General features: G+C 46.1%; 1 protein-coding gene across 1 annotated transcript in view; it reads left to right on the top strand.

The window, feature by feature from the left end:
• Positions 1-9,282, top strand: part of LOC130458249 (tyrosine-protein kinase JAK3-like) — a 10,571-nt gene extending 1,289 nt beyond the window's left edge. The window contains exons 3-5 of the mRNA XM_056822109.1: positions 1,836-1,953; positions 6,874-6,984; positions 7,154-9,282. Of these exons, the coding sequence (XP_056678087.1) occupies positions 1,836-1,953; positions 6,874-6,984; positions 7,154-7,261 (337 nt within the window). The 3' untranslated portion in view covers positions 7,262-9,282. The remainder of the gene's footprint in view (positions 1-1,835; positions 1,954-6,873; positions 6,985-7,153) is intronic.
• The last annotated feature ends 4,006 nt before the right edge of the window (positions 9,283-13,288 follow it).

The following is a 13,288-nucleotide window of genomic DNA, read 5'->3' as shown; positions in this document are numbered from 1 at the left end:
GATCTCACTTGATTCTCATAACATCCCTGGGAAATTGATGTTATTATCCCCACTTCACAGATGGGAAAACTGAGACTAAAGGCAGTTAAGTGATTTATCTAGGATCACATAGCTTACCTGATTGAGAGCAGCTTTAAACTCAGCTCTCCCTGACATCAAATCTAGCCTTCTCTCTACTCAGCCACTTAGGGGTGATGGCACTCAGGGAACAAGGGAAGAGCCCCGATAATGGTGCAGAGGCGGAGGAGTCATATAATTTGGCTGGAGCATAAAGTGAGTAGAATGGAGTAACATGAGCAAAATCTGGGAAAGGATTATAGAATTAGTGAGGTTTCCAGATCCTCTCGTTTTATAGGTGACAAAACTCAGTCCCAGAGAGGTGGTGATTTGCCCAAGTTTAAACATGTGGAAGAATCAGGATTTGAACCCAGCTCCTTCTAACCCCCCCCACTCCAGCCCTCTTTCCATTGAGCCTCAGTAAGCTTCTGGAGGGTGCTTGGACAAGATGTTGAAGGACCCGGTGGATGATTTCTGACTCAAAGAGGACAGAATCAGTCCTCAGTGTGAGAGTGGGGAAGGCAGAGTAGAAGTGAAAAGCCCTGGAGGGAGGCTACAGACTTAGTTCAGGGAGATGCTCTTGGAAGATGTGTGTGAGTTAGAATGCACTGGGCTTGGAGTCAGCAGGACTCATCTTCTTGAGTGCAAATCCAGTCTCAGAGACTTCCTAGCTGGGCAAGCCACTTAAGCCTGTTTGCCTCAGTTTCCCAATCTGTAAAATAATCTGGAAAAGGAAATGACCAAATGGGGTCATGAAGAATCAGATGTCAACCAAAAATTGCCCCTAAGACAAAGGCAAGCCAGATTCTGACCTCAAGGAGGTCTGAAGGGAAGAGACAAACACTTGGATGAACAAGTCATTGTAGGATAAACAGGAGGAAGTTGTTGAGGGATGGAGGAGAAGTTTGAGCTGAACCCAAATAGAAGCCACAGATGGGGAAGGCATGAAGAATGGGCAGGACCTGACAGATTTCCCAGCATAGGACCACCCTCCTGGAGTGGATCTAGGAGACAAGAGTGCCCTGCTAGGGAACTGGGAGTGGGGCATGAGAGAAAGAGAAAAAGATGGGGAACATTTGAGGTGGAGACTTGTAAAGAGCAGGATTGTTGAAGGGCCCAGCTGAGGTCAGAATGAACCACCTATTATTATAATAATTCCAATAACTCTTGAAGAGCTTTAAGGCATAATAATTCTAGGGCACTAGGCTAGAGTTTTAAAGCTTACAAAATAAACAATCCTGAAAGAGGAGGGAGCAACACCCAGTTCTCTTCATTCCCTTTTGTTTACCAGCAGACCCTACCCCCTTCTCCTTTCTCTTCTCCCTTTTTGGAGTCTTGGTTAGAAATGTTTATCCTTGGGGTAAGTGGCCTCTGGATTCTGGGGTTGGCTCATCCGTCATAGGGGAGGGTGTTTGGAGATACCACAAGTTTTCTAAATTGCTGTGTTCTGTTATGAAAAAGAAAAGATATTTATCCTGTGATAGTGCTATAAATTTTTCTGCTCTGAGCCAGAACCCCAGTGTCCCAACCCTTGTTCCAATGCTGTTCTCCTTACCGTCTAAACTTCTTTTTATTTTATTTATTTTCTTATCATGCAAAAACCAGACATGACCCAAACCCCCAAATAAAACCATAAACCCACTGATGTGGAAGAGTTCTTTCTCTGGAGGTGGATGGCATTCCCCATCATGGCTTTCATGATCATCCCAGATCATTGCTTTGCTGAGAGGAACCAGGTTCTCACAGCTGACCCTCTAAACTTCTTTCTGCCTGATCAGGTATGCCCCGGAATCCTTGTCGGACAACATCTTCTCCAGGGAGTCTGATGTCTGGAGTTTCGGCGTTGTCCTCTATGAGCTTTATACATACAGCGACAAAACCCACAGCCCCTCAGAGGTGAGTACTTTTTCCCCTTCCCCACCTCTCCCCCTGGCAGGCTGAGAGACTGGACATGGGGCTGCCTGCCTCCATCCTGCCTCTGGAACTTATCTTAGTCCTTCTCTCCTTTCTTCTCTCCCTATGGCCCTTTGGCACTGGCCACTCTTCTGTTCCCTTGAGGTTGTTTTCACTCCTTCCTTCTCACCTCAAATATTGCCAACAGGAAAAAGTGCTGGCCTTGGTGGGCAAAGGACACTTCTGTCTTTTCTGACTTTTGACCCCAAAGGACCCTTTGACAAGTCAGCCCTTTCCTGGACCTCGGTTTCCTTAAGTATATAAAATGAGGAGTTTGAATGAAAAGAGCATAAGGGCTTGCCTTTGAATCCCTGTTCTCCCTGGCTTGTGGCTCCAGTTAGCCACTCTGCCTCAGATTTCCTCAGGTGTAAAGGAGATATTAATGCAGCCTTTCAGAGTTTGAGTGCCCAGAGGGCAAATTAAAGCTGTCTGTGAGCCCCCACATTACCAGAGAGTGCTGAGGGAGGAAGTGCTTGCTTTGGGCAGCTGGACAGAGGGGTGGGATATGCAAAAAATGTCTTCAGCTGCTGGGAAGAGGGGGAATGAGCAGCTCCCTGAGTGCCGGCTGGGCATGTGTGCCACATCTTCACAAGTGCTGAATTAATGCTTCTACTACTTACTCTGTATGGAGGGCTGTGAGAATCATATAACTCATAACTGGAGATCTGGAAAGAACATTAGAGGCCAACTTGTCCAGCCCCCTCATTTTACAGAAAGACTGAGTTCAAGTCCCTCCCCAGAAACGTACTGGTTGCATGAAACTAAGGAAATACTCTGAGAAACTAATGTTCTGAGTCATGGAACAGCTATGATCCGCCCCTTGATGGAATTCTTCAGGAGTCCTCTACACCAAAGAAGTCATTCGCCTGCTAAAAATAAATAAATAAATAAATGAAATTTCTTCCATATTCTAGCATTCTATGGTTCCAGAGAGTCCATTCCTCCCCATGACTCAGTATCCCCAAATAAGAGACTGTAGCATAGTAGAAAAGGCATAGGATTTGAATACAGTCTCTGCCACATGGCTTTGGGTAATTAATATAACCTTTATGGGACCCTTTTTGGGTTGTTATGGACTCTTTTGGCAGTCAGTTTTGTGATGTCAGCAGGCTGCTTCTTAGAACCATTTTGTTAAATAATTAAAGGAAATTCTAAATTTCAGTTAGAGAGTCAGTGAAAATAAAGATGGTATTCCTACCCCCCTCCAATCTGGATTAATGGACCTGTACATGCTTTGGCAGCACATATACTAAAAACCAGATTAATGGATCCCCTAAAATCTTTTCCTGGCCAACCTCTCTCTTTCTCTCTCTCTCTCTCTCTCTCTCTCTCTCTCTCTCTCTCTCTCTCTCTCTCTCTCTCTCTCTCTCTCCCTCTTCTCTTTCTCTCTGATTCTTTCTCTCCCCCTCATCCTCCCCCTCCCTCTCCCCTCTCTCCCTTCTCTCTTTACTCTCTCTCCCCTCTCTCTTCTCTCTCTTCTCTCCTTACTCTCTCTTCTCTCCCTTCTCTCTTTACTCTCTCTTTCCCTCTCTCTCCCTCTCTCTCTCCCTCTCCCTCTCTCTCTCTTCTCTCTTATCTCTCTCTCCCTCCCTTTCTCTCTCTCCCTTCTCTCCTTACTCTCTCTCTCCTTACTCTCTCTCTGTCTCTCTCTATTTCTCTCATTCTCTCTCTCCCTCCCTCTCCTTCTCTCTCTCTCTCTCTCTCTCTCTCTCTCTCTCTCTCTGCCTCTCTCTCCCCTCTCTCTCCTCTTTCTCTCTCCCTCTCTCTTCCTCTCTCTCTTCTCTCCTTACTCTCTCTTTCTCTTTATCTCCCTCCCTCTCTCTTTTTCTCCTTCTTTCTCTGTCTCTCTCTCTCTCTCTCTCTCTCTCTCTATATATATATATATATATATATATATATATATATATATATACAAATCTATACACACATATATATTTTTAAAGTGCCATTTCTGTATGAAAGGTTGGGGACTTGTGCTAGCTATATGTGTGAACAACATGCCCCCCCCCCCATGTAAGTGGGTCCCTGTCCTCAGGCCATTTCTGGTCCTACAGCTATCAGGGCAGACCTGAACCCCCAGTTTAAGGCGCTCCATCCTCCAGAACTCTGCTATGTTGGTGCTCCCATTTAGGTGGGCTTCCCATCAGAGATGCAGCTCAAACCTTGCCCTGTCGTCTCTTGTCCACGTCAAGATACTGGAGTGAGTGGGCAATCCTGGCAATGTGTAGGGGGCCTTCCTCTCCTCCTTTTAGCATTTCATGATATTAACAGGGCACCCAGGTTAACCCTTGAGGGGCAGCTAGTCGGCACAGTGGATAGAGACCCAGGTCTGGAGTCTGGAGGACCTGGGTTCAAAGCTAGACTCGGACACATCCTAGCTGTGTGACCCTGGGCAAGTCACTTAAGTCTTGCCTTTTTGTTTTAGAGGTATTGCTAGGATGGAAGGTAACAGTTTAAAGGGGTGGGGAAGGTAAATTTTGGCATGGGACCCTGATGCATCCCCCTCTCTCTGCCATTCATGAATGAAACCAGGGCATATCTAGGCTACATTCATTTATTCAACAAACTTCCTTTAGTGCTCTCCCTAGGCTAGCCTCTAGGGAAAGATAAGTAGACAAAAAAGATAAGTAAAGGCAGTATGCTCTCATGAAAGAAGGCCTATTTTTGGAGTTAGAAACCTTCTGATCTCTAGAAAGTCCTGTTTCTGCCCCAAACAAGTTGTGTGACTTTGATCAAGTCACTTTCAGTACCTCAGTTTCCCCATATGTAAAATAAAAGTGTCATACAAAATCAGGCATCTTTACCTTTTTTGGGGTATCATGGACCCCACTGGCAGTGTAGAGAAACCCCCGGACCCCTTTTCAGAATGTTTTTAAGTGCATAAAATAACATACAGAGGATTATGGAGAAAACCAATCATTCTGGAACAGTTATGAAGCTGCATGTGGTTATACCTGCCTATAATCCTTGATCCTGGGAGGGAGGCTAAGGTGGGTGAGTCAGGTCTGTGAGTGAGTGGCCCCAGGGCTTTCAGACCAAGGGAGACAGGGAAAACCAGATCCCTTTCCCCCTCGAAAAGAATTCGTTATTTAAAAAAAAAAGATTTTTTTAACTCTTACTTTCTTAGTCACCACTCTAAGATAGAAGGGCAAGGGCTAGGCATTTGGGGTTAAGTGACTTGCCCAGGGTCACACAACTAAGCAGTGTCTGAGGCCACATTTGAACCCAGGTCCTCCCAACTTCCTGTGCCCCCAAATTGTTTGTATTTTTTAAACCCTCACCTTCCACCTTAGAATCAATACTGTGTATTGGTTCCAAGGCAGAAGAGTGGTAAGGGCTAGGCAATGGGGGTCAAGTGACTTGCCCAGGGTCACATAGCTAGGAAGTATCTGAGATTAGATTTGAACTCAGGACCTCCCTTCTCTAGGCTTGGCTCTCCATCCACTGAGCCACCCTGCTGCTTCCAAATTGTTTTAAAAACAAGCTCATGAGTTCCAGGTTAAACACTCCTACACTAGACAGCCTCCAAGATGACTTCCAATTCAGAACAAGATACGTCCCTGCCCACACAGGCTGCCCAGCCATCACTCCGATCTGAAGCGCCTGGGGCTCAGAGGAGACTTCTGGAAGCAAGTGGCCCTGGAATGGAGCCTCCAAGGACAAAGGAGATTCTGCCAGTCTGTGGCGAAAGCCAGGAGGAGGAAAGCCACCTTACTGGGCAGCCCCACTCGGCTGATCCTCAGATGTCTCTGAAAAACAGCCGTGGGGGCCCCCAACCTCCCCCGCCACCTCCCCACAAAGGGCTCGGCACTCTGGGGGGCCCCCGTCTCGGCTTCTCACCCCACCGTCATGAAGAAGCTTCTGTTACAAAGCAAAGAAAGAGTTTTTACCTTAAGGAAATGGCAAAGCTCTCCAGTGTCTTTGCCAAGAACACCCCCCAAAGGGGTCACCAAGAATTGGACATGGCCGAAAAACCACTAACTACCACCAGCGTCTTGGCTTCTCTCTGGCTTGTTCCAGGGCATCAACCTCAGTGCCAGGGAGGAGAGCACCTGGGCTCCATCTGCCTCTCAGACCCAAGAGCTCCCTGCCCAGATGTTCTTTCATTCAATAAGAGTTTATTAAAATTCTCAGTGCTGGGGTGGCTGGATGGCTCAGTGGATGGAGATCCAGGCCTAGAGATGGGAGGTCCTGGGTTCAAATTTGGCCTCAGATGCTTCCAGGCAGAAGGATGGCAAGGGCCAGGGGATGGGAGTTAAGTGACTTGTCCAGGGTCGCACAGCTAGGAAGTGTCTGAGTCAGATTTGAACCCAGGAGATGAGTCTCTAGATTTGGTTCTCTACCCACTGTGCCACCTACCTGACCCCTTCAAGAGTTTCTATTGTCAGAATATTCCTCCTCCCAGAGCCAACCCGATGATGTTCCCTTTTGTGAGTCTGTTTGCGAGCCTTTCTAGCTTGGCTGGGCTATACCAGGTTATGTTGGTACAACCCTTGGGAGCCAATCAATGGGGCATGCAAGAAGCACTTAGAGAAGATTAGGGAGGGCAGCTCATAGGGCACTTTCCTCACAGTGGTAGAGAGAGAGAGCCAGAGGGCATGTGTGATTATCCCCATTTTACAGGTGGGGAAACTGAGGCTTCCATGATCATGGTGCCCATAGTCACAGACAATATCTAGCTCAACGAAAGAACTCCTTCCTCTGCCTGGCTCTCTCTAAGCAGTGCCTCCTCTGACCCCTGGGAGTTCTCTAGATGTTCTGATAGGTTCTCTCCCTTTGATGGGTGCGCTACCCACTCCCCCTCAGCCCACCCATCTGGGTTGTCTCTCCTGAGCTTGACATCTCCTTCTGTCACCCTGCCAGGAGTTTTTCCGAATGATGGCTTGTGACCACTCCATGCCCATCCTCTGCCACCTCCTGGAGCTGCTCACAGAGGGCCGCAGGTTGCCCGCTCCTCCTGGCTGCCCAGAAGAGGTAAGACAGCAGCATCCAGGGGACCAAAAGCCAGGGGCCTGGGCTGGCGGGGCCGAGAAAGTGGGAAGACCACCCTAGCTGTGTTCTCACTCTTCCTGGAGGGAAAGCCTGGGGAGGAGCTGGGGAAGAGGGATGAGTCCCACCTTAGTCTCTTCTCCTTCCCATGCAGGTTCAAGAGATCATGAGAAGCTGCTGGGCCTCCAACCCCAAGGACCGGCCCTCTTTTTGTGCCTTGAGTCCCCGGCTTGATGCTCTGTGGGCTGGGCGTCGAGGGTAGCCATTGGTGGCAATACAGGACACTGGAGAAAAGTCCTCAATTTAGGAATCCTGACTTTGCTACAGTTTTACTGTATGATCTTGAGCAAGTCTCTTTCCTCTCTCTTGAGCTCAGTTTCTCCATTCATAAAATGAGGAGGTTTAGTTGGTCTCATTGACCTTTAAAGTTCTTTTCTAGCTCCAAAGTCCATTAATTTTAAGTGGAGAAAGAAAGGCCCCCCTTCCCTCTCTTCCTCCAAGAATCGAGCCTGATTGTCCCAAACTCCCAAATGGAGAACAGACACCAGATCCCAAGATAGGCAACGGGAGCTTAGGAAAGGGCAGAAGGGGGAGCATCCATCATTCCTTCTTGGGGAAAGCTATTTACTCCCTACTGGACCCACAAAGAGGGAAGGGAGGACCCTCTGCCAGGCTATTGTCTCCCTACCTCCCCTACCCATTCCTTCTGGAGGTGGTACACAATTTGATCTGGGTTTTATGTGTATTATCAAGTAAAACTTACTTCCATATTGTTCGTTGTTGTAAGAGAATACTCATATTAAGCCCAAAACCCCAAATAAAAATCCAAATAAACAAAAGTTTAAAATCGTATGCTTTGATCTGCATTACAACCCCAACCGTTCTTTTTCTAGAGATGGATAACGTTCTTTGTCCCAAGTCCCTCTGAATTATCCTGATCACTGACATCCTGAGAGTAGCCAAGTCTATCAGAGTTGATCATTCCACAATATCTCTTTTACTGCGAACAATGTTCTTCTGGTTCTGCTTATTTCACTCTGCATCAGTTCATGAAGATCTTTGCACCTCTTTCTGAAATCCTCCTGTTCATCATCCCTTACAGCACAATAGCTTTCCATCACCATCATTTCCACAACGTATTCAATCATTCTCCAATTGGTAGAAACTCCTTTAGATTCCAATTCTTTGCCACCACAAAAAGAGCAGCTCTAAATATCTTCATACAAACAGGTCCTTTCCCATTAAAAACAACAACAACAACAACAAAACCTCTTTAGGAAACAGACCTGCTAGTGGTATTTACTGGATCAAAAGGTCTACACAGTTTTATAAACCCCTTTGGGCATGGTTTCAAATCTGGGCAAGTTATTTAACCCCTACTCCTTGCTCTGCTGTCTTAGAGTTGTTACTAAGACACTAGAAGGTATGGGTTAAAAAAAATAACCACAAAGTAGGCTGTCTTGAAAGGTAGTGAGTTCTCCATCACTGCAGGTGTTTTAAATGGCAGACAGATGACAAGGCTGTGCCTAGTACTCTTTAGAGGTAGTTGTTCTGTAAGAGTTGGATTAGGCGATCTCTAAGGTGCCTCTGAGATCTTTTTAAGAGTGAAGAAAGCTATTGTATACGTTCTATGGGAAGTTTACAGGGTGGAAGTGGCTAGAGCCTTGGAACTGGGGGGTCAGGACTCTTGGACTCGAATCCTAGCTCCAGTTTATGTCTAGCTGTGTTACCTTCAGCAAGTTAGCTCCCTTCCCAACAGAATAATGAAATCCTAAAAACTGGTCAATTTGCAGCACCATGGACATTCCATCTCTAGCTTCCAGGAGTGTGCACCAACAGTCCCTCCTGCTAAAAATGTCCTTCTTTCGAGCAGAACCAGGAGAACCTTATACATAGATATTGGCACACTGTGGCACAATCAAACATAAAGGACTTCTCTATTAGCAGCAATGCAATGATCCAGAGCAATTCTGAGGGACTTATGAGAAAGAACACTATCCACATCCTGAGAAAGAACCGTGGGAGCAGAAACCCAGATGAAAAACAACAGCTTGATCACATGAGTCAATGGGGATATGATTGGGGATGTAGACTCTAAGCGATCACCCTAATGCAAATGTCAATAGTATAGAAATAGGTCTTGATCAATGATACAAGTAAAACCCAGTGGAATTACACATCAGGTATGGGAGGGGGAGGGGGAGGAGGGGAGGGAAAAAACATGAATCATGTAACCATGGAAAAATATTCTAACTTAATTAATTAAATAAAGTTTTTTTAAAATGCCTTTTTTTCTATTAGTTCCCCTCAAACCTCCAGATGATATGCTCTTGCCTGACCACCTTGTAAGGATGTTATAAGCCATGAAGCAGTGCTGAAATGGGAGCTAATGACTATTTTACTCCTTTTTTATTTAACCCTTACCTTCCATCTTAGAATCAATACTGTGCATTGATGCCAAGACAGAAGAGTGGTAAGGGCTAGGCAATGGGGGTAAAGTGACTTGCTCAGGATCACACAGCTGGCAAGTGTCTGAGGCCAGATTTGAACCCTGGACCTTCCATCTCTAGGCCTGATTCTCCATCCACTGAGCCACCTAGTTATCCCCTATTATGTCACTCCCCACCTGCTATCTGGGGAGGAGAGACCTCAGGGAGAAGGAGGCTCAGTGTTATGGTAGAGTCTAGAGCCATGTGGGAGAACCTATGGCATGCGTGCCAGAGGGGGCTGCTCTCCTCCCCCTCTCTATCGTGCCTGAGGTCGTTTCTCCCATGACCCAGCAGCCCAATGGGAGTGCTTCCTCCCTCCCCTGTCTGGGCTAACATGTGGTGTGAAGACACAGTTTGGGCACTGGGTCTCTAAAAGGTTCGCCATCACTGGTCCCAAGAGAAGGTCTTACTCCCTGGTCCTGTGGATGAAAGTCAGTAAGATAATAGGATTCACTTTCTAGGGGTTAGGAGTCTGAGGAGGAGGCAGGTGATGGCCACATGGCACATCGTCCTCTGTGGGAGATTCACTCCAGGTCCCTCCAAGGGAAGGAATCGTGCCTTGACCCCTTCCCGCCAACATGAGGGACTGATGACAGAGGATACTAAACAAACATCCCCAGAGCCTCTAACAGGTCTAACCAGAGCTGCTAAAAGACCAGTGTGCATTGTGATGGGATAAAGCCTTTTAAGAAGAAAAGCCAAAGATATTTCAAGAGGGTTTCTTTATCTTGGGAGGGAGCCACAGGGGAGATTTCAATGACCAGCCATATGCAGAAGGCCCAGAGGTACAACTCTAGAGTGACCAATGGGGACTCTAGAGATTTACAGTCTCTTCCTGCCCTCGCCTGGCTCTGGAACCTTGGACAAAGCCCTTCCCCACATTCCTTTGCTCCTTCACCAAGTCACCCAATCTACCTTCCGCACCTGGGACAGGCAGGCTATGGTTTCTTGGGTCCCTCCCATCTGTGGAAACGTGACCGAGGGGGGAGTGTGGTGTGGGAGGTCAGATTTCCTGGAGTGGTTGGATCTGGGAACTTCTTTAGAATCTTTTGTCTGACATCCTGTCTGTAAAATCATCGTCATATGAAACAACTTCAAGGTGTTAGCTGTGACTTGTGTTATTATTTCATTTTGGGGGGTTCATTCAACAGAAATTCCAATGGTTGAAATAATGGCCAAATATTCCCCAGGTCATAGGGAATGTCCTGGTGTCAGAAAGATGACAGTCCCTGTTCTCAGGGCTCTCAGTATCCAATCAACTAGTCAATCAGCAAACAAGCATGTATTAGAGGTGTGCTATTTGGGGGGCAGCTAGATGGTTCAATGGATAGAGTGCCAGGCTTAAAGTTAGGAGGTCCTGGGTTCAAATCTGGTCTCAGACACTTAGCTTCGTGATCTTGGGCAAATCACTTAAGCCCCATCACCTAGTCCTTACCTTTCTTCTGCCTTGGAACCCACACTTAGTATCAATTCCAAGACAGAAGGGAAGGTTTTTAGAAAAAATTGGTCGTTTGCCAGGCAATATGCTATTTGAGCTCTGGGAATTGTGATACCTGAAAGAAAAACTCAGAGAAACAATCACTAGTCAACGGATGGTTGTGAGTCAACAGATTTTTTTTTTTTAAATATACCCAGCAAGGGAGATGCACACATAGAGAGAGAATGTGGCATAGGCTTGATTTTCCTGTAAGATTTCTTTTCAGTCATTCAGTCAACAGGCAACAGCACTTCTTCAAACAATCAATAAATATAAATAAGGACCTATTAAGTGCCATGAGCTGTGCTAAGGGCTGGGGATATGAAAAGAAAAAAAAAACAAGCAGCGTCTGCTTTCAAAGAGCTCACTGCCCAAGTGCCTACTATTTATTTATTTACAATTGATTTACTTTCTATCTTAGATTCAATTCTTTTTTTTTTCTAATAAACTCTTACCTTCTGCCTTAGAATCAATGCTATAGTACTGGGCTAGGCAAAGGGGGTTTAGTGACTTACCCAAAGTCACACATCTAGGAAGTGTCTGAGGCCACATTTGAACCCAGGTCCACCTGGTTCTCTATCCACTGGGCTACCTAGCTGCACTTGTGACTCCTTTTTATTAAGCATTAAGAACTGGGAAAAGAAGGGCAAAAGATAGTCCCTGCTGTCAAGGAACTCACAGTCTAATGGGGGAGAGAACATGCAAACAACTTTTACAAGTGAATTTTGATAGGATAATTTGGAAATAATCAGCGAAGGGAAGGCTCTAGTACTAAGGGGAATTGGGAAAGGCTTCCTGTAGAAAGTAGGGTTCTAGCTGGTTCTAGAAGAAAGCCAGGAGACCAAGATGAGGAAGGATGGGAGATAGCCAGAGAAAAGACACGGAGTTGGAAAGTGGAGTGTCTTAGTCATTTAACATCAAGGACACCAGTGCTGCTGGATCCCAGGTATGGGAAAGAGAAGAGAAGAAGGTGGAAAAAGACTAGAAAGGTAGGAAGGGGCCAAATGATATAGAAAAGCCACAAAATCAAAACAAATGTTTCTTTGTTCTGATAAGTGACACTAAGAAAGTGTAGGGAATTCTGGGAGTACAAGAAAACAAATTCATAGTCAGGGAAGGTAATATACATTTATATGGCACCTATGGGGTGTTCAAGAAGGACTAACACCTCTGGGGTCGGGGCTTGCTGAGCCTTCCTTAGGACTACTCATATCTGCCACCCAACTCTCACCTACGGCTCCAAGAAGTTATAGCATGGGTGGGAGCCACACCTTGGAAAACAATTTCAGCAAACAGGTTAAACCAGCCTGAAATGGCCTCAGACTCATCGGTGAGTTAGGGGGGTGTCTGGCCCAACCATGTGATTGACTACCCCCAGTGAAATGGGCGAATGACAACAATGTTCCAATGGCTCTGAAGGCCAATGAAGCGGATGCTGTAGAGTGCTTGGAGCTTGGTCAGACATGGAAGATGCCAAGGTCATCCACTGCCTCTGAGGCCTGTTACAAGGGAATCACTTTAAAAGACTGATATATATTAATTTAAGGTCGCCAAGGAATCAGCTATGTAATTCCTAAATGAAAAACTCAAGTCAGCCGTCAGCCTTTTTTGGAGTTTAATTACAATAGGAGCAAGAAAGGAATTAGAGATATATATAGAGAGAGAAAGGGGAGAGAAGGGAATAGGGCTTAAATACCCCTTCTGTTTAGGCTGGGCCAAAAGGCCCAAGCCCTTAGATAGCTGGGGCAAAGAAAAGAGATCAGTCCCTTTCACTCACGTGTCCAAAATGGAGAAACAGTCTCAGAGGCCCCCACCTTCAGCTTCCTTCAGAGCAAGCTTCCTCAGAACCCAGGAACCACACCGACCCACCAAAATCAACCACCCCCAGTCTCCAGACCCTCCTATCTTTAAGGACACCATCCAAGTTGCCTCCCCTCAGTCCTCACATCTACCAATCACTCTTCATCAATTTCCCTGTCAATGGAGGCTCTCGCTTAACCCAGGACCGCCCAGAGGTTTCTGGCTTTTGCACATGTCTGTTGAAGGTCATATTTTCAAATGATTAAATCTATACTCCTTTGCTACAGCCCTTTCTAAATCCTGTTAACTTGAGTATGGTAGAGATTGGAATAATTAAATTTTGATCTAGGCTGCAGCCCTTACTCAATCCTATTAGGACTGAATAGGGTGGAGATTTATTCCAAGTATCTCCATTGTATCAATTCTAAAATCAATCAAGACTCAAAGAAATTCCTGTTCTATGCTTAAGCATAGATCAAAGTCCTTTCCATTGTTCAGCAAAGGGTTTCTGTCCTAAAGTAAT

This window comes from Monodelphis domestica, chromosome 3 (assembly GCF_027887165.1).
Source record: "Monodelphis domestica isolate mMonDom1 chromosome 3, mMonDom1.pri, whole genome shotgun sequence".
Classification (NCBI taxonomy): Eukaryota; Metazoa; Chordata; class Mammalia; order Didelphimorphia; family Didelphidae; genus Monodelphis; species Monodelphis domestica.
The sequence above is the reverse complement of the archived record's forward strand: the minus strand, read 5'-3'. Positions and strand labels throughout refer to the sequence as shown.